The sequence below is a fragment of the Tachypleus tridentatus genome, chromosome 3 (assembly GCF_004210375.1).
Source record: "Tachypleus tridentatus isolate NWPU-2018 chromosome 3, ASM421037v1, whole genome shotgun sequence".
Taxonomy (NCBI): Eukaryota; Metazoa; Arthropoda; class Merostomata; order Xiphosura; family Limulidae; genus Tachypleus; species Tachypleus tridentatus.
In genome coordinates, this window is record NC_134827.1 from 67336464 (window position 1) to 67359330 (window position 22867).

Sequence of the window (22867 nt, forward strand, 5' to 3'; positions counted from 1 at the left end):
CTCTTTCAATGTACTAGGTACTGTTTCAACTAACCGTCTCTTCCAATGTACAAGGTACTGTTTCAACTAACTGTCTCTTCCAATGTACTAGGTACTGTTTCAACTAACCGTCTCTTCCAATGTACTAGGTACTGTTTCAACTAACTGTCTCTTCCAATGTACTAGGTACTGTTTCAACTAACTGTCTCTTCCAATGTACTAGGTACAACTAACTGTACTAATGTACTAGGTTCTGTTTCAACTAACCGTCTCTTCCAATGTACTAGGTATGTTTCAACTAACTGTCTCTTTCCAATGTACTAGGTACTGTTTCAACTAACTGTCTCTTCCAATGTACTTGTTTCAACTAACTGTCTCTTCCAATGTACTAGGTACTAGGTAATGTTTCAACTAACCGTCTCTTTCCAATGTACTTAATTGTTTCAACTAACTGTCTCTTCCAATGTACTAATTTTCAACTAACTGTCTCTTGTACTAATGTACTAGGTAATTGTTTCAACTAACTGTCTCTTCCAATGTACTAGGTAATTGTTTCAACTAACTGTCTCTTTCTAGGTAATGTTTCAACTAACCGTCTCTTCCAATGTACTAGGTACTGTTTCAACTAACTGTCTCTTCCAATGTACTAGGTACTGTTTCAACTAACTGTCTCTTCCAATGTACTAGGTACTTGTTTCAACTAACTGTCTCTTCCAATGTACTAGGTACTGTTTCAACTAACTGTCTTTCAATGTACTAACAACTAACCGTCTCTTCCAATGTACTAGGTACTTGTTTCAACTAACCGTCTCTTCCAATGTACTAACTTGTTTCAACTAACTGTCTCTTCCAATGTACTAGGTACTGTTTCAACTAACCGTCTCTTCCAATGTACTAGGTACTTGTTTCAACTAACCGTCTCTTCCAATGTACTAGGTAATTGTTTCAACTAACCGTCTCTTCCAATGTACTAGGTACTGTTTCAACTAACTGTCTCTTCCAATGTACTAGGTACTGTTTCAACTAACTGTCTCTTTCAATGTACTAGGTACTGTTTCAACTAACTGTCTTTTCCAATGTACTAGGTACTGTTTCAACTAACTGTCTCTTCCAATGTACTAGGTACTGTTTCAACTAACCGTCTCTTCCAATGTACTAGGTACTGTTTCAACTAACTGTCTCTTCCAATGTACAAGGTACTGTTTCAACTAACTGTCTCTTCCAATGTACTAGGTACTGTTTCAACTAACCGTCTCTTCCAATGTACTAGGTACTGTTTCAACTAACCGTCTCTTCCAATGTACTAGGTACTGTTTCAACTAACCGTCTCTTCCAATGTACTAGGTACTGTTTCAACTAACTGTCTCTTCCAATGTACTAGGTACTGTTTCAACTAACTGTTTCAACTAACTGTCTCTTCTTCAATGTACTAGGTACTGTTTCAACTAACTGTCTCTTCCAATGTACTAGGTACTTGTTTCAACTAACTGTCTCTTCCAATGTACTAGGTAATGTTTCAACTAAGTGTCTCTTCCAATGTACAAGGTACTGTTTCAACTAACTGTCTCTTCCAATGTACTAGGTACTGTTTCAACTAACCGTCTCTTCCAATGTACTAGGTACTTGTTTCAACTAACCGTCTCTTCCAATGTACTCTGTTTCAACTAACTGTCTCTTCCAATGTACTAGGTACTGTTTCAACTAACCGTCTCTTCCAATGTACTAGGTACTGTTTCAACTAACTGTCTCTTCCAATGTACTAGGTAATTGTTTCAACTAACTGTCTCTTCCAATGTACTAGGTAATTGTTTCAACTAACCGTCTCTTCCAATGTACTAAGGTAATTGTTTCAACTAACCGTCTCTTCCAATGTACTAGGTACTTGTTTCAACTAACCGTCTCTTCCAATGTACTAGGTAATTGTTTCAACTAACTGTCTCTTCCAATGTACTAGGTACTGTTTCAACTAACTGTCTCTTCCAATGTACTAGGTACTGTTTCAACTAACTGTCTCTTCCAATGTACTAGGTACTAGGTAATTGTTTCAACTAACTGTCTCTTCCAATGTACTAGGTACTTGTTTCAACTAACTGTCTCTTCCAATGTACTAGGTACTTGTTTCAACTAACCGTCTCTTCCAATGTACTAGGTACTGTTTCAACTAACTGTCTCTTCCAATGTACTAGGTACTGTTTCAACTAACTGTCTCTTCCAATGTACAAGGTACTGTTTCAACTAACTGTCTCTTCCAATGTACAAGGTACTGTTTCAACTAACCGTCTCTTCCAATGTACTAGGTACTGTTTCAACTAACCGTCTCTTTCAATGTACTAGGTACTGTTTCAACTAACTGTCTCTTTCCAATGTACTAGGTACTGTTTCAACTAACCGTCTCTTTCAATGTACTAGGTACTGTTTCAACTAACTGTTTCAACTAACCGTCTCTTTCAATGTACTAGGTACTGTTTCAACTAACCGTCTCTTCCAATGTACTAGGTACTGTTTCAACTAACCGTCTCTTCCAATGTACTAGGTACTGTTTCAACTAACTGTCGTCTCTTCCAATGTACTAGGTACTGTTTCAACTAACCGTCTCTTTTCCAATGTACTAGGTAATTGTTTCAACTAACTGTCTCTTCCAATGTACAAGGTACTGTTTCAACTAACCGTCTCTTCAATGTACTAGGTACTGTTTCAACTAACCGTCTCTTCCAATGTACTAGGTACTGTTTCAACTAACCGTCTCTTCCAATGTACTAGGTACTGTTTCAACTAACCGTCTTTCCAATGTACTAACTGTCTCTTCCAATGTACTAGTACTGTTTCAACTAACTGTCTCTTCCAATGTACTAGGTAATTGTTTCAACTAACTGTCTCTTCCAATGTACTAGGTAATTGTTTCAACTAACTGTCTCTTCCAATGTACTAGGTACTGTTTCAACTAACTGTCTCTTTCAATGTACTAGGTACTGTTTCAACTAACTGTCTCTTCCAATGTACTAGGTAATTGTTTCAACTAACTGTCTCTTTCAATGTACTAGGTAATGTTTCAACTAACCGTCTCTTCCAATGTACTAGGTACTGTTTCAACTAACCGTCTCTTCCAATGTACTAGGTACTGTTTCAACTAACCGTCTCTTCCAATGTACTAGGTACTGTTTCAACTAACTGTCTCTTCCAATGTACTAGGTACTGTTTCAACTAACTGTCTCTTCCAATGTACAAGGTACTGTTTCAACTAACTGTCTCTTCCAATGTACTAGGTACTGTTTCAACTAACTGTCTCTTCCAATGTACAAGGTACTGTTTCAACTAACTGTCTCTTCCAATGTACAAGGTATTGTTTCAACTAATCGTCTCTTCGAATGTACTAGGTACTGTTTCAACTAACCGTCTCTTCCAATGTACAATGTACTAGGTAAGGTACTGTTTCAACTAACTGTCTCTTTCCAATGTACTAGGTTCAACTAACTGTCTCTTCCAATGTACTAGGTACTGTTTCAACTAACTGTCTCTTCCAATGTACAAGGTACTGTTTCAACTAACTGTCTCTTCCAATGTACTAGGTACTGTTTCAACTAACTTCTTCCAATGTACTAGGTACTGTTTCAACTAACCGTCTCTTCCAATGTACTAGGTACTGTTTCAACTAACCGTCTCTTCCAATGTACTAGGTACTGTTTCAACTAACCGTCTCTTCCAATGTACTAGGTACTGTTTCAACTAACCGTCTCTTCCAATGTACTAGGTACTGTTTCAACTAACTGTCTCTTCCAATGTACTAGGTACTGTTTCAACTAACCGTCTCTTCCAATGTACTAGGTACTGTTTCAACTAACCGTCTCTTCCAATGTAAAAAGTCGATATTATAGTGCTTCATACATATATCTCATGTTTTGTTTCTTGTTATAGAAGTACATGTTATGGTGCATCACGCTTACATATAAAAATGTTTTGTTTCTTGTTGTAAAAGTACATATTGTAGTGCATCATACTTCTATATAAAAATGTTTTTTTTGTTATAGAAGTACATATTATAGTGCATCATACTTATATATAAAAATGTTTGTTTGTTGTTATAAAAGTACGAAATATAGTGCATCATACTTATATATAAAAATGTTTTTTTCTTGTTATAAAAGTACATAATATTGTGCATCATATTTACATATAAAAATGTTTTGTTTCTTGTTCTAAAAGTCGATATTATAGTACAGCGTACTTACATATAAAAATGTTATGTTTCTTGTTATACAAGTACGTAATATAGTGCGTCATAGTTATATATAACAATGTTTTGTTTCTTGTTGTAAAAGTACATATTATAGTGCATCATACTTATATATAAAAATGTTTTTTTTCTTGTTATACAAGTACGTAATATAGTGCGTCATACTTATATATAAAAATGTTTTGTTTCTTGTTATAAAAGTACATAATATTGTGTATCATATTTACATATAAATTTTTTTTATAAAAGTACATATTATAGTGCATCATACTTATATATAAAAATGTTTTTTTTCTTGTTATAAAAGTACGAAATATAGTGCATCATACGAGGGCTGTTCAAAAAATACGCGGACTGACGTCATAAAACAAAATGTACTTTATTTAGAAGTTACAGGTCTGGGACCCCTTCAAAGTACTCTCCTCCCCAACGCACACACTTATCGCAACGGTGTTTCCACTTGTTGAAACAGTCCTGGTACGCTTCTTTTGTAATGTCATCCAGCTCCTTCGTCGCATTTGTCTTAATCTCGGAAATCGTCTCAAATCTTCTTTCTTTCAAGGGTCTTTTGAGTTTGGGGAACAAGAAAAAATCGCAATGAGCAAGGTCAGATGAGTAGGGGTGTGTGGAAGAACAGTGATCGAGTGTTTGGCCAAAAACTCACGAGTTCTGAGGGCTGAATTTCACAGCAAAGCGGTGCATCTTCAATTTTTCGGTCAAAATCTCGTAACAAGATCCAACTGATATCCCACACTCTTCAGCAAGCTCCCTGACAGTCAGACGTCGATTTGCCCGCACCAGGGTGTTGATTTTGTCGACGTGTGGGTCGTCAGTTGGCGTGGAAGGACGTCCAGGACACTCATAATCTTCAATGGACTGTCGACCATCCTTAAAACGTTCATGCCACTTGAAACATGCCGTACGCTTCATAGCAACATCACCGTAAGCCGTGTTAAGCATAGCAAAAGTTTCAGTCGCAGATTTTCCAAGTTTAACACAAAAATTTCACAGCAAGTTGTTGCTCCTTCAGGTCATTCATTCTGAAATTCGCCAAACGAAAAAATCGCACTTCACTTAAAACCGCGTAGCTAATACACAAATGAAGATATCCGCAATCGAGAAATGGCGTCGTAATTAGCTTATCTGTGCGAACCTAACGACACGAAGCGGATTGCCCTGGAACCAACTGCAGCCGCGCAATTCAAACAGTCCGAGTATTTTTTGAACAGACCTCGTACTTATATATAAAAATGTTTTTTCTTGTTATAAAAGTACGTAATATTGTGCATCATTGTGATATATAAAAATGTGTTGTTTCTTGTTATAAAAGTACATAATATTGTGCATCATACTTAAATATAAAAGTGTGTTGTTTCTTCTTATAAAAGTACATATTATGGTACAGCGTACTCACATTTAAGAATGTTTTTTTTGTTATAGAAGTATGTAATATAGTGCATCATAGTGATATATAAAATGTTTTGTTTCTTGTTATAAAAGTACATATTATAGTGCATCATATTTATATTTAAAAATGTGTTGTTTCTTGGTATAGAAGTACGTGATATAGTGCATCATAGTGATATATAAAAATGTTTTGTTTCTTGCTATAAAAGTACATAAAAAAGTGAGTCATAGTTACATATAAAGATGTTTTTTCTTGTTCTAAAAGTCAATATTATAGTGCATCACACATATATATAAAAATGTTTTTTTGTATAAAAGTAATATTATAGTGCGTCATACTTGTATGTAAAAATGTTTTGTTTTTTGTTATATAACTACATACTATAGTGCATAAAACAAATATATAAAAGTGATTTGTTTGTTTTTATGAAAGTACGTAATATAGTGCGTCATAGTGATATATAACAATGTTTTGTTTCTTGTTATAAAAGTACGTAATATAGTGCATCATATTTATACACAAAAATGTTTTGATTTTTGTTATAAAGGTACATATTATAGTGCATCATACTTACATATAAATTTTTTTTTCTTGTTATAAATGTACATTTAGTGCATCATACTTACATATAAAACTTTTTTCCTGTTATAAAAGTACATATTATAGTGCATTATACTTATACATATAAATGTTTTGTTTCTTGTTATAAAAGTACATATTATAGTGCATCATACATATATCTCAAAATGTTTTGTTTCTTGTTATTGAAATACATGTTATAGTACATCATACGTATGCATAAAAATGTTTTGTTTATTGTTATATAAATACATATTATAGTACAGCGTATTTACATATAAAAATGTTTTGTTTCTTATTTTAAAAGTACGTAATATAGTGCATCATACATATATCTCAAAATGTTTTGTTTCTTGTTATTGAAATACATGTTATAGTACATCATACGTATGTATAAAATGTTTTGTTTATTGTTATAAAAATACATATTATAGTACAGCGTACTTACATATAAAAATGTTTTGTTTCTTATTTTAAAAGTACATAATATAGTGCATCATAGTTATATATAAAAATGTTTTTTTTTGTTATATAAGTACATGTTATAGTGCATCATATTTATATATAAATATGATTTGTTTCTTTTCATCACATTATTGCTATTTATCATAATGAAGCGAATCGTCATTTAGTCTTTCACATATGTTACAGACACCAAGTGAACTGTGATTTAGTCTTGGATATATGATACATTTTTAGCAAGTAAAGTTGCGACTTAGCCATGCTCGTATATTGTAAACATCAGATAAGCTGTGGCTTAGCCTTACCTTCATTTTATAGATATCAAGTGAGTCCTGACTTAACTTTACATGTACGTTATGGATATCAAGTGAACCATGGCTTAGCTAAGCACGTATGTTGTGCGTGTCGAGGGAACCGTACTTTAGCCTTGTACGTATGTAACAATGTCAGGTGAACCCTAGTTTACCATTACATATGAGTTATAGATGTCAGGTATCGGTGGACTATGTAGATTATTGAATGCTTAAGAGAAACGACTTCAGTGGGACATTAACGATAGATAATTCCTTAATGTTATTTCTTCAACACTTTTGTTGTTCGCTTCTTTCAACCAGGGAGTGTTCATCAGAGGGGCAAAGCGTTAATTAATAAACACATCTCTAAATTATGTTTTTCTCTTCTCTTTTATGTCCGTTGCACAAAACTAATTTAACTTGATTATTTAAATAATCTAATTTTCTGCTTAGATCCAAGGTTAAAAATGTTATTTTCTCCTAAACATGTCTACTATTTGAGCTAAAATAGTAGACACGTCATTACAGATTTTTTTTCTTATAAATTATTGAGCCTCGAGTGGTATGAAACGTTTGGAATAACTTGGACTAATTATTATAGATATATATTATTGTAAAGTATGATTACAACATATATATACATACATATTATTGTACAGTATTATTACAGTCTGTGCATGTTTTATAACAAAACAGAACTTATACCATTAATTTTTAATTAAAACATATAACCATCTTTTTACAACACAACATACACCATAGATTCTTTGTAAATGTCTTTCGTATTATTCATCTAAAGTTGATCTGGATAACGTGAACACGAGGACATAAAATGAATGATGTCATGTTAGACATACTATATAAGTTCTAAGACATCAGAAACACATGTTCTTGTTTTATTAAATCATATTTACCTTCCCGGTAGTTTTGTTACCAAAATATAAAACTTATTTGGTTTCGACTTGGATTATTTATTTTAAGTTGCATCGTAGTTTAATAAGAAACAAATAACCATAGATCCGCACATTTTTTCTTCCTCTCTTGAAATAACTCAAGATGTGAGTAAATCCCCTTCATTTTATTTACACACAGAATGATAACAATTACATATTCTAAAATATCCGTTATTGAAATGATTTGTATATGTTAGCCACCCCCATTTTGGGTCGGAATCTTTAGTTTAGGAAAAACTGTTTTAAAATATGCCTTAGGTAATCCCAATAACATATTCTTATAAATAGTGTCTAAACACACAGGAAAATTTTGTGTGAAGAAATACTTATGTAAAAGATACCACATTTGAACAAGCATCGCGTACTTTGTGTTAAAATAAATTTGAGAGGAAACAATGAGCTTTACTACTTAAATAATAATAAAAATAACTTCTTACCTCAACTAACGTTTCGATGTTGCGGCTTCATTAGGGCTATTAATACAAGAACTAAATTCATTGCCAGAATATCTAACACTGCCAGTATAGACTGCATACTTTAAAAAATAACAGAATATCTAACACTGCCAATGTAAACTGCATACTTTGAAGAATAACAGAATATCTAAGCACTGCCAATATAGACTGCATACTTTGAAGAATAACAGAATATCTAAGCACTGCCAATATAGACTGCATACTTTGAAGAATAACAGAATATCTAAGCACTGCCAATGTAGACTGCATACTTTGAAGAATAACAGAATATCTAAGCACTGCCAATATAGACTGCAAACTTTGAAGAATAACAGAATATCTAAGCACTGCCAGTATAGACTGCATACTTTGAAGAATAACAGAATATCTAAGCACTGCCAGTATAGACTGCATACTTTGAAGAATAACAGAATATCTAAGCACTGCCAATATAGACTGCATACTTTGAAGAATAACAGAATACTTCTATGTAATACTAATAATATAGTCTAAAGGCCTATAATACTACAAACCGGGTTTCGATACTCATTGGGTAAATTTGGGTAAATAACTATCAGAAATGAAAATCTCTCCGTATTTCAGCGTCGAAAGAAGCACATGTGTCCACGTATGTCCACGTCATGTAGAAACTACGTCGTTATAATTGTCACTAAAATATTCCTTTTTTATACTGGTAAAAAACAAAACAAAAAAACATAAAACAATTTTATGATTTGCTGTCAATATCCACAAATTAAACAAACAATGTATGCTACAAGTGTATTTCTGTTTTGACAAATAATGAATACAATATGTCATCTAACCAAGATCAACCGTTTCCTGGAATACCAGAGTGCTGCATGAATAATGGTTCTAGGTCCTTGCAGTAACATACTCTTAATTACAATGCTACTTACTTCTAGATTGAAGATTGATTTCCGAACCATTTAAAGCAAACAACACTGATTAGATTCTTTAAACGTTACGTGAAATCACATTCCTCGCAGAACGTTTCGCTGCACTTCGCTAAATTTCAGTTAGATAGCTTAAAAACGACATCGTCTAGTAGTGCACTGGGAAAGACTTTCACTATCCTCTCATAATTATGTCTTTACTACTGGTTAATATTAATATCGAACGTTTGAACAACTCACAAATTACAGATACGTGCCTTTTAAACATTGGCTCGATTAAAATTCTTATTTTAATATTTCACTCCATACTACAACCCTGTACAATACCTATTTCTCGGCTCTTAAATTTCACACTTAATGTGATCTAATTTACTTTACGAATATTCATGAGTATACAACAAGAACAGTACGCTTGGTTTACGCAAAAAGAACATTTGTTTCGTTGTTTTCTGCATCTTTGTTCGTACAGAATTTTATGACAATAAGCTAACATGAACTACGGTTTATTTTATTATATATTTATTTAAATATATTTAATTAAAGATTTTAATATGCTAGTTCTAAATATGGGTAACCTGGTTGTGTCATAACAACCATTTATGTAACAACATTTTACTTTATTTTATTCCTGGACAGAAAGTGTTATTTCCCAATTACTTAAGCCTAAAGTAAATGGAAAAGACCTATTTTTCTCTTCAAACGTTGCTTTTGTGAACCGGGAGCGTATAATGAAAACATGGTGGGAGACTATATTTGGGGACTGATACGTGAAAGTGATTTACATTACAGTCACAAATCTTGAAAAACTACTCACTTCTTCTAAACATTTTTGTGTAACTTTAGTATAAATACATGTAAATATTGATTCGTATGTTATTTTATTCAGACCTTATGTAAATTAAAATCTGCAAATTTGCCCGTTTTTACATAGAAAATGGTTAATTTCTCAATTTCATTATCCAGGTCACAAAAGCAAAGTTTGAAGGGAATAATGGTCATTTTCTGTACTTTTACAACATAAGCAATTAAGAAATAACACATAATATCCATGAAAAAAAATTGTGTTACATAGTGTAATTGTTGCTTGCTCTTAGTGTACAGGAACACGTTCATGATAAATTATAGTGGAAGAAGCTCGTGGTAATTAATACAGGAATTAGTGCATGCTAACTAATGCAGTAACAAGCTAGAACTAATTAATTGTTCCTGTATGATAACCTCTAATAATTTTGTATGTCTAACGAAGATAGACTATGACTTTGATAATAGCGTTATATATAATTTTTCATATGAATATAAGTAGTTATTCAAATAATGACTAGTGTGATACTAGTGGGCAAAAGTGTTTCGAAACATCGCCCTTTCCGTCTCTACTGCTTCACATTAGTTTTCCACGACTTTCTTCACGAAAGTTACGCAGATAGTTGCTGCTTGTTCCATGTTTGTTTGTTCTTCATTGTAACCTATCACAAGAACCAAAGACCTCAGCTCTCACTGTAGTTTCTCGCTACTTCCTGAAGGTCGGTGGAGTTTATTTATATACATGCAGAAACAAATAAATAGCTTCACATTCGTCTTTGGATATGTGTTATAACATAACAGCATTAAACTTGCGTGTTAGATCAGTTCCAGGTAATAAAAATAATTAACAAGCTGTCATGATTCGTACAAATAACGGACGTTTTTTTTTTCAAGAACTCTTCAATTACGATGTAGTTGGACTAAAACAATTTCATACAAAATAATTTTAATATTAACCTCTGCCCCCCTCTAGTACAGCTGTAAGTCTACGAATGTTTGCAACGTTAAACTCGGGGGTTCGGTTCCCCTCGGTGGGCTTAGCAGATAGCCCGATGTGGCTTTGCTGTGAGAAAAAAAAACACACACACATACGTGTTAACTCCTGGTGAAGCGCAAAATCAGGGGTTAGATTTCCTACCGTGCAAGGATTTACCGTACGTAAAATGACTTTACGCTCAAACATTTAACATTTTAAACGTAATTTTTGTGAAAAAAAATAATATATTTTTCATTGGACTTTAACTATTCACAAAAGGAAATTAATTTGTAATAAAATATAAAGTATTTTACAAACAACACAGAGAAATATAGAAATTGATCGATTAAAATAAATACCATTATAATCGTTATGATTCAAGTATCGTATCACGAGGACATCTTTCTATCGAAATAAAAGGAAAAAAAATTAACAGTTTTGGTGAAAATAACCTTTTCTTTTAAACTGAAAAAAAGCGTTTATTAAGCAAAATGAAGAGAAAACAATCGGATAGAGTTTGTTTCCTAAGAAAACTCAAGATTGACACATTATAACATTAACGAAAACCATTCTGTTGTTCCCTTTCAAATCAAATAAAAACTACTTTACAAACGGTACACGACTTTTAAAAATCCATAAAAGCAAATAAATGTATTTTATTCAACTAAATAGTTACTTCTAAAAAAACATGCTTTGATGACTGTAAGATTTTTTAATATAAATATTTCTCTGAATTGTCAAATTATATAACAGAATGCCTTTTAAATAAATCCTCATTGGCACGTGCCCGGCTGTGATAAATTCCTAAACTCGTGTTTTTACCCGCTTTCCCCAACCTTAAGACAGAACAACAGAAGCCATAGTTCAATCATAATAAATTCTCCTGATAGAACTTCATTCAGTTTATACAGTAAACACCGTTTAACGATAGAATATAGACCAATTCCTTATATAATTATATAGATGTGTTTGTCAAGAGACTTTTGTTATTTATTAATACGTCTTTCTGGATAACTCAAGTGATTCTTCTGTCCACACATTTAATAAATTTTATCTATTCACTCATTTAATAACTTATATATTGATAGATATAATGTTTTACTCTCTTTGGCAACCTATTAACTTATCTAATAAATTATATTTCAACATAACAATTTTGTCCTCTCTCTCTAACAGGTCCGTGATGGATTAGTGGGAAGTTTACGGAGTTATAGCGAAAAAATCAGAGGTTCCATTCCTTACGATAGACACGATATTCTTGAAATGTCTTTGTGCTCGAAACAACAATCAACATTGACTTTACTCCCCAACAGTAGCAAATCGGTGTGACTGTGGACTTACAATGCTAGAATTCGCATTACAATACCTGTGTTGGGCAGAGCACAGACAGCCCATTGTCTTGCTATGTGCTTAATTACAAATGTCTGGCCCTGCGTAGTCAGATGGTTAGGGCGCCCGCCTCGTAATCCGAGGGCCATGGGTTCGTATTCCCCTCACACCGAACATGCTTACCCTTTTAGCCGTTGGGGTCGTTATAATGTTACGGTCAAACCCAATATTCGTTGTTAAAAGAGTAGCCTAAGAGGTGGCGGTGGGTGGTGATGACTAGTCTTACACTGCTAAATTAGGAATGACTAGCGCAGATAGTTTCTGTGTAACTTTGCACGAAATTAATAAATAAACCAACTCTCTACTAACCTACACACTCATGAAATAACTTAATTATCGATATAACTTTTCTGTTCTCTCTACCGATATATTCACTCGTTTAATAACTTGTACATCCATATAACCTTTTGTTCTTTCTCTACACTTGTTTAATAGTTTGTATATCGATATAATCTTTTCATTCTCTCTAGAAGTCTAATTAAATAACCTATATTTCAAGTAATCTGTCCGCTCTCTCTAGCAATCTAATAACCTATATTTCTGGTATCCTTTTCGTTATCTCTAGCAATATATTATATAATCTAATAACCAATATTTCAAGTAACCTTTTCGTTCTCTTTAGCAATCTATTAACTGATCTAATAACCTATATTTCAAGTAATCTTTTCATTCTCTCTAGAAGTCTAATTAAATAACCTATATTTCAAGTAATCTGTCCGCTCTCTCTAGCAATCTAATAACCTATATTTCTGGTATCCTTTTCGTTATCTCTAGCAATATATTATATAATCTAATAACCAATATTTCAAGTAACCTTTTCGTTCTCTTTAGCAATCTATTAACTGATCTAATAACCTATATTTCAAGTAACCCTTCGGTTCTCTCAAGCAGCCTATTCACTCACCTAATTTATTCAGCTGTCTAGGTCCAACAGACTCTCTGTTTACCTACGACAAGTGGACCTGGATACAGCTGGAGTATACCGTTGTGAAGTTTCTGCAGAGGCTCCTGTTTTTGATACTGTGGCTGCCAAGAAAGAGATGAAGGTGTTTGGTAAGTTTTGTATTAGAACTTATATTTTATTAAAGTGACTTACCTGAGATATTTATTTCAAACCTTCCCTAAGGTAAAATATATATTAAAGCGACTTTATATAAGGAAAGAAAAACATATACGAAATGCATCTTTAGCTAGTATCATCTTCAAGACGTACAATACAATATTTTAGTAAAACGAATTACTCTCATGATTCGATACTTTTAATGGTACAGCACAGATAAACCATTTTTTTAAATATTTGCTTAAAAACCGAACAAAATGAAACCGTTTCTGATACAAGTACCACATGCTAGGTAAGCTGAGACATTTTTATTACTAATCTCAGTTTCAGTTTATTCGTTAAACGTGTCTTATCGTCTTTATTAAAGTTTACTTAAGGTAAGAAACGTTCTTAACATTCACTTGAAGTTTCCTGACATGGCCAGGTGGTTAAGGCACCCTCCCTCTCGTCTGGCCTGACATGGCCAGGTGGTTAAGGCGCTCCATTCATAACCTGACGGTCGAGGGTTCGAATCCCAATCATACAAAATATGCTCTCTCTTTCACCCGTGGGAGCGTTATAATGTGACGGTTAATCCCATTATAATTTGATAAAAGAGTAGCACAAGAGTTGGCGGTGGGTAGTGATGACTAGTTGCCTTTCCTCTAGTCTTACACTAGGGACAGCTAGCGCAGATAGCCCTCGTGTAGCTTTGCAGAAATTTCAAAAACAAACAAATAATCATATATATATATATATATATAACTGGAAGTCAGTGTTTAACAGTTGCAATACAAGTTTGGTTGCTTGAACAATAAAATATATAATCTAAATTAAATGTATGTGTGACTTTCTAAAACAGGTCATGATTTTATTGCTGATGATAGGCCCAGAATAAAAACAAACATGTTGTATTTTATACTGGACAACTATAATCTTATTAACATATACTTGACTTCTATATACTTACAATATTCACAATACAGGCCACACACGCCTGTTGCTTATTTATTGTGAACAAGGAAATTAAAATTGAAAGCTCAATGCTACACAATTTTTTATTTTTTTTTGTTACCCTACAGACAACTCTCAAGATATCTAACTCTTATTTGCTGCTACACTCCACGTAACCCTTATTTGTTGCTGCACTCCACGTAACTCTTATTTGTTGCTACACTCCACGTAACTCTCAACACATCCAACGTTTTTAGTAATTAAGTATTAAAAGAAACCCTTAAGATGGCTTATTATTTGTGTAAAATGAAGTAAACATTTAATTATTGAGTAAATAAGAAGTTAAAAGAAACTCTCAAGATAGCCAGTTCTTTGATTAAATAAACAGTAAAGAACCCATTAGTAGGTAAGACCCCCCCAAAAGTTTGTTTGTTTGTTTTTTGAATTTCGCACAAAGCTACTCGAGGGCTATCTGTGCTAGCCGTCCCTAATTTAGCAGTGTAAGACTAGAGGGAAGGCAGCTAGTTATCACCACCCACCGCCAACTCTTGGGCTACTCTTTTACCACCGAATAGTGGGATTGACCGTCACATTATAACGCCCCCACGGCTGAAAGGGCGAGCATGTTTGGCGCGACGGGGAAGCGAACCCGCGACCCTCAGATTACGAGTCGCACGCCTTAACCGCTTGGCCATGCCGGGCATTCCCCCCCCCCCAAGGGTAAAATGTTATCACTGATTTTCCCGTTTATTATAATTGTCCATAAATCGAGTTTAGTTTGAGGTTTGCTTGTCTTTGATTTTATAATTTTCAGAAATGTTGTTGTACACAACTGTACACAAGCATCTATTACTTGCTTTACGTTTAAATATTTTGTAATATAATTATTTTGCAGAATATGTAATAATTATGTATTGTGAAATTTTTTATTTCGTTATTTATAACACAGAAAAAAAACACATAGTTCTAACGATTAATTCCGACATGTTGTGTCTAACTTCGTTCTATCAATATAAATAGCTAAGTGCCATCGAGTCGATGTCAACTCATGGTGGCCTGACAGATTAGCTCTGTCCCAAATGACCAAGCACCAGTTTCATTCAGAAGATATTGCAGACATACAAGCATTTTGTGTGACCTTAGCCATCCATCATCTTTGAAATCCTTCTTACCTCAACTTTACCATTCTCTCTATTCACATGTTCAAAATACATTTGAACATCACAGTCTCAAGGGAACAAAAAGCCGTTATTTATTCCTCGATTGATCGATTAGTTCTCCTTGCTGCCCATGGGATCTTAAACAATTTTTTTCAGCACCAGACTTCATATAGGTCGATTCCCTTTCTCTAGCTCTTTCGTAATGTACATGAATCTCATCTTTGCATCTCGACTGAAAAAAAAGTCTTATTAATGTTAATTTAAATGTCACAGATACATCCTCATGTTACTCACACCTACACTGTTATTTTACTTAACATTAGTTTGATTTCTGTAGTACAACCTCAACTTGGTTGTTGCCTGCTTTGAGTTTTTTTATATTTCGGTAATACTCTTAATTCTATTCTAAAGCACTTTCTTATTTAACTACCTTAAGAAGTTTTCTTAGGTCTTTTTAACTTTTAGCAAACACTTTCTGTATAATTTAGGATTTTGATGTTTGAGCCTCCTGTTTCGATTCCAGTCTCGTCCTTTTCCAGCCAAGTCATTTACATGATGTTTTTGTTGTACATTAAAACGAGTGCGAAGATAAGACATGTCCATGACTCATTCCTTTTCAGATGCTAAACCATTTTGTTTATCCACATTACGTTCTTACTGTGGTATCTTTCTCGCCGTAAAGATTCTTCAGTAGAAGAAACAGATTTTCTGGTACACACAATAGTCCACACAATAGAATGATTTGGTGTAGTTGATGAAACAAATATTTCTGCCTTCTCTTGCACTTTCCTTTACTTATATTATGTTTGCTACCTAATGTCACGTTGCTCTACCACTTGTGAACCCACTTTACTTTTCTAGTATTCCTCTTTCCATGAAAGGCTCAAGACGATAATAAACACCACTATTCTGTTATGCAAGATCAGGCCAATCAAATGATTGTTGTTTCTTTAACTTCTCCCTTCTTCGGATACACTAATTGTTTCCATTTCTTAAATCAAAAGATTTTACTATGCATTTGTTGATAAACAGTTGTTAGGACCTCGACGATCTCGTCCAACCACCTTGAGTACTTCTATGGTACTTTATCATTCCAACTGGTAACTTATTCAATGCCCACCGAACGCTGAACACTCTTTCCTTAAACGTTTCTGCCATGTTGCAGTCTTTCTTGTAGAGCTCTATATTCTTTCTATTTCTTCCTTGGTGCCATCTTTTTCCGTTAAATATTTTTGCTGTTTGGTTTTCACTTTTGCTGTAAACGTCGCTGTTATTTGTTAAACATCTTAAAAAGACCTTCTGTTTTAACTTATCTGTTATCGTCTTAAAAAGACTTTCTGTTTTAACTTATCTGTTATCATCTTAAAAAGACCTTCTGTTTTAACTTACCTGTTATCGTCTTAAAAAGACCTTCTGTTTTAACTTATCTGTTATCGTCTTTAAAAGACCTTCTGTTTTAACTTATCTGTTATCGTCTTAAAAAGACCTTCTGTTTTAACTTATCTGTTATCGTCTTTAAAAGACCTTCTGTTTTAACTTATCTGTTATCGTCTTAAAAAGACCTTCTGTTTTAACTTATCTGTTATCGTCTTTTTCACCTGACTTTCCCGGTTAAGATGTCTCCGTCTGTTTTTTTGTCTAGATGTTAAAATTCAGCATTCAGTGGTTTAACTTTTCAAAAACCCTCTCTAGGTTTTGCTTTCCGTGTTTCGTCTGCAATTTTGATAGCTTGTTCTGAGAACTACTCTGTTTTCCTGTTTTTGTGGCTTTAAGAATACCTTACCGTCACTATAGTGACAGAATGATAAATTCACCTGATATTGTCACTTCAAATATATAGAAATAGTTGACCTTACGTTACTCGCAGTTATCATCCCATTAGGTTTGGGGATAATTTGTTTTTAATACAAATAAACCTTTTGCGTATTTTATTGAACTTTTTGTTAACATTGTACAATAAAAACACTTTATGTCAGTACTCACCAACGAACCACAACAAGGAAGAAAATGACGCTCGATAGAAAACAACGTTAACTTTGGGAGTGCAACTGTGTTATTCGTAAGAGACCTATAATTTAAAGCACAAACCAGTTTTCTAAAATATATGTGGTGGTAGTTTTCCTTTCTAAAACAGTGTTAATAAGTTACTTTATACTAACGCCATGGAACTTGGATTAACAGTTTCTTGTCATCTCCCGCCGTGTCAAGCATCATTATTTTTCCTAACTGCTTAAGCTAATATCACGTGACGCTAAACACGCTTTTAATTAAGAGAATTTTTTCAAAAATACTTATATATATGTACGTGCTTTCACTCTGGTGTTTTGATGCTTTAAATTAGCCGTATTTAATACGAATAACAAAAACTAAAAACGGTTCACTATTATTCTTAAATGGCGCTGTAGTAAAATTTTAAGACCGAAAGCTCATGTGACATTTTTGCGTAGGCGTGCGAAAAAATCACTACTCTATCACTTTCATTTATACCACAGGTAGTTTATCCGCATGATATACTAGGGCGAGTCTTGATTACTTTGTTATGGTGCTTTCATTATATTTCAGTCTTTTATATCTCTGGTAAGCTTGGTGCTCACTGAATGAAATTTTATATACATGAATCTCCCTATTGCGTCGCATTTGTCGAGAATCAAAAACTAATAAGAAATGGCAGGTGACCTCATCTAAAAAGATGAATAACTTTGCTAAACACAAAAAACTAAGTAACATAGAACATCGAATGTTAATAATTATTCAAGGGTCGTACTTAATAAGTATTGTTAAGAATAAAGCGATCCAAGTTAACATTTACTCTATAATTACTGTAAGATTGTGATGATCACATATCAGTCGTATTAATTAAGCTTATACGATCACCTAATTATTGTTTATTAACAACACACTATAATTGGTTTTTCTAAATTTTAGACGTCGTCTTCAGAGAAGTTTTGTAAAGTACTGTTTTTTTGTATTGGTAACAATCGATATTCGATCCGAGAACTTTTTAAATATAAATTCGATGAATTATAACATTCGATTAGGAAGAAATCCGTAAAGAAGATGAACAATCGAATCCCGACCAGTAACAAAACAGAAAATACTTCTTTTAGTTACTTCTTTGCGTTAAACAGGATAACAACTGGTTGTTAATTAGTATTTAATAAATAAATAATTAATTAGCTATTAGCTAACAGTAAGACTTAAAATTACTAATCATGGTAACCATCGAGATTTAGTATATATGTAGAAACGGCTCGTTTATGTTGAGAATTTTTTTTACGTAAAGGAGCGAACAACGTTTCGACCTTTTTCGGTCATCGTCAGGATCGCAAAGAAAGAAAGAGGTGACTGATCGGAAGCTAACCACATGTTTGAAAGGGGCTGCGTAACTGAGTGTCGGGATGTAGAGGGCGTGCTTAGATGTTTGAATATATAATTTTATATTACTTATTTTATTATTATTATTTATTATATTATTTTTAATGTGGTCAGCTTCCGGTCAGTCACCTCTTTCTTTGTTTGTAAACCTGAGGATGACCGAAGAAGGTCGAAACGTTGTTCGCTCATTTACGTAAAATAATTTCTCAACATAAACGAGCCATTTCTACATATATATTTTTCTCTACAAGTGGGTTTTCTCGACATCACGAGGTTTACGATATTTACCCCGTAAAGTCTACTTTTCCCAATTTATGTATGAAAGTAACATTGACTAGGTATGCTATTAATGTCTCAATAACAGTGTAGTTCTTATATTTATTTACTTTGGTTGTGTATATCACACTCATATTTGGTGTTTCCAAAATAAAAAAAAGTCGTTCTTCGATTGAATTGAGTGACAATGTTTAACGATAAACTTCCACGAAACTAAAATATTGTCTAGTTTGACGATACAATAGTCTCTAATAAGTTTCTAATACCTATTTTAAGTTCTAAGACATTAAATAGCGAAAGCTAAAAGGCAAATATAATTTTTTTACAAACATAACGTAAGTGTAGTTGTTTATTGAAACAGAATGAGTTGTTTAAGATATCATGTTAGACTGACTATTTTTGTTGGATATGCAAAATTGTTTAATGTAAGAATTATTATTTGGTTTATTTTGTGACGTAATACTTCATAATTCTTTGTTGCACAACAGCATAGTGGTATATTGATCGTTTTAAAAATGTTACTTGTAAAAATTTTCGTTACGCAACTCTTTACGGATTGTGCGTCGTGTTTGAAATCACTTTGTTGTCTAAGTTTATGTCACGTTACTCGAATCTTCGATATTTTTCTCGCTATTCTAACTGAGTATTGTTATATTATACATCTCTGGCGTCGTTTTAGAACGTTTGAAGCTTCAAGTGATCAAAATATAACCAACGAGTGAAATTAAATAGAGAAACATGAAGTTCAGTCAGAGATAAGTTAGAAAACGTGAAGTTTGCCAGCGTGTGAGTGATTAACCTTAATGAGCGATATATAACGTGTATGTGTGGACGTTGAGACAATGATTTAAATTTCGAGATACAGCTGTGGTAACCGTGGAGGTAACGCAGATTGTATAGTAAGAAACAGAACAGAGAAAAACAATTCGTCCTATCATTTGGATTCTAAAGTACTTGAATTAACTTGTGTTGACATTTTACAATAAAAGAGAATCCTTAAAAGTCTGATACAACTGAAATATTTTACAGTATAAAGACTTTTTGCACGCACATTTAACTTGTTTTCATTATATGGAGTTAAAAAGTGGATTATGTACTGTCTGTTTATTGTTTGAATCGACAACAAGTCACAGACATGTATACTTAAAGAAACCCTGACAATTTTATGATAAAATTCTCATAAGGTTTCTTTCGCTAGTTTTGCTACAAACACGTTGCTATTACTACATATTTATGTAAAATATTTGATGAAAGTTAAAGTATTTTTAATTTTCAAACACTTTCTAACTTTAGTCATGTACCCCTTCATTATTAAACTAACTTGTATGATCCCTTCAAAAATGATAGAGCAAGTATTACCAACTGCATTGCATAGTATATCCTAACCTCTTATTTGATAGATAACTGAAATAAATAAATTTTGCAAAATTAAATTTTTACCTACAAAGAAGCAGAAAAGTTCAGTCGAGGTAGTCAAATTTCGATGAATTTCTTTGTCAGATAATCAAAATTAAGATCATTCATGAAATTAACTAGTGGCGAACTCATAGAATAATTAATGGTAAAAAAATCATTTACATTAACGACTTCTAATTAAAGAAAAAGAAGAGAAATCAATGGGTTTTGATAACACTACCTTCCAAAATGGCTTTTATGTCATGTTGCTTATAAACAACAATATAACGTAATGTCTATGTACTGAAGGTATAAAATAAAATTCATAGACAACAAAACTAGAAAAATATTTGTCGATTTCTTATTGCAGATTCTTCGTTGATTAAAGAGGTTTGTTTGTTATTAAAAACTTAGATAATAGAAAATAGCTTAATTGAAGAACGATTTAAGTTTAAAAGTGAATCGATATTTTTTTCCGATACATGTTATACATTTTGCTGTAGATTAAATTTTCTCTACACTTACTACAAATATAAGGTTTCACCACACTCCCTTTTACTCCCCTCACTAAAACTGTAATGTGGAGACAATAATGGAATTATCCGATGTGGATAAACAAATTTGACTTTTATGACCCTTCTATTTCGAGAAATTAAGTGTGGTGTGACACACTGGCTTTTGTATAAAGTTTAGATATTGCGTTAACCACGGTTCGTTCTTAACCATAACTTCAAACAAACAGTTAAGTATTAGATGTAGTTAGCTTTGTTTCTTTGATCCTAATGCATTATGTTTAGATTTCTTCAAACATTAGGAAGAGAAGTTTGGGATTTAACTCAAACATAAAGTATTACTATAAAATAAACATAATTATAACTACAAGCTGTCTGGATAAACTTTCTGTAAAGTTTTTGATTCCGTTCATATCATTCATAAAATGCAGTGTCATTGACACATGAAAATTTGTAGCTTCTTTAAACATCACACTCAAGAATAGTGTCATATATCGTATAGACATTTCTTTAAACATCACACTCAGGAATAGTGACATAGATCGTATAGACATTTCTTTAAATATCACACTCAGGAATAGTGTCATAGGTCGTATAGATATTTCATTAAACATTACACTCAAGAATAGTGTCATAGATCGTATAGACATTTCTTTAAACATCACACTTAAGAATAGTGTCGTAGATCGTATAGACATTTCTTTAAACACCACATTTAAGAATAATGTCATAGATCGTATAGACATTTCTTTAAACATCACACTTAAGAATAGTGTCATAGATCGTATAGACATTTATTTAAACATCACACTTAAGAATAGTGTCATAGATTGTATAGACATTTCTTTAAACATCACACACAGAAACAGTTATAGATCGTTAGAATTTATTTAAAACTCAAGAAACTAACTTTCATAGTGTTTCAAGTCTTACCATAAATCTGACGACCACAGTGTCCTTGATCGTATAGCTGTTTCATTAAACTAAAATCATGCTCGTACCTGTGATGTCGTAGTTTCTATAAACCAAAACACACACAAAAACAAAAAAACTAGTGATTATAGCGCCACGTAGTTTTGTCTTTAAATATCTAGGGAGAATATTGGACTTAGATAAATGAAACGAAGAAAACAAAACATCAAAGATTGATGATTATTTAAACCGACCAGTAATGGTAACACAACTTTATATGCATACACACTACAGAATAATCTGTTATTGTTTGTTGAGATACTGAAAGAATATGGTCATTTGAAATTAGTGCATTCGGTTTATTTCTCCTTACATTTAACTGTACACACAATAAATTAATATTTATTCCATCTTGAAACAAACTCATACCATTCTATTTAATTAAAAATCCATTTTACCCTTGCATGCTGTTCTTAACGTTAAGTTTTTATGTCCTTTTTTTTTTCTTCTACATTTTAGCTCTACCGACAGAGGCTCCAAAGATAACGGGAAAAAACGGAAAATACCGGATCGGAGATACCGTCTCTGTGAACTGCACTTCCGCCAAGTCGAAACCAGCGGCGATATTACTATGGTACATCAATGAGGTTCCAGTACGTTTCACATGGCTACGTCTTATTGAGTGTGTGTGAATCGGGACAAGAAGACGACAAAAGAGTGAATGATTTGTTTTATTGTTTCAAGCCAGAAACCTTGATTACTTGACTTAAAAAATACCACAACTAACGAAGAGTCACGGGAATC

The 22867-nt window shown here is 33.0% G+C and overlaps 1 protein-coding gene across 1 annotated transcript in view; it reads left to right on the forward strand.

The window, feature by feature from the left end:
* The first annotated feature begins 8940 nt into the window (after positions 1-8940).
* LOC143245889 (uncharacterized) overlaps positions 8941-22867 on the forward strand; it is a 60057-nt gene continuing 46130 nt past the window's right edge. The window contains exons 1-4 of the mRNA XM_076492142.1: positions 8941-8988; positions 12228-12374; positions 13358-13493; positions 22583-22716. Coding sequence (XP_076348257.1) covers positions 8941-8988; positions 12228-12374; positions 13358-13493; positions 22583-22716 — 465 coding nt within the window. The remainder of the gene's footprint in view (positions 8989-12227; positions 12375-13357; positions 13494-22582; positions 22717-22867) is intronic.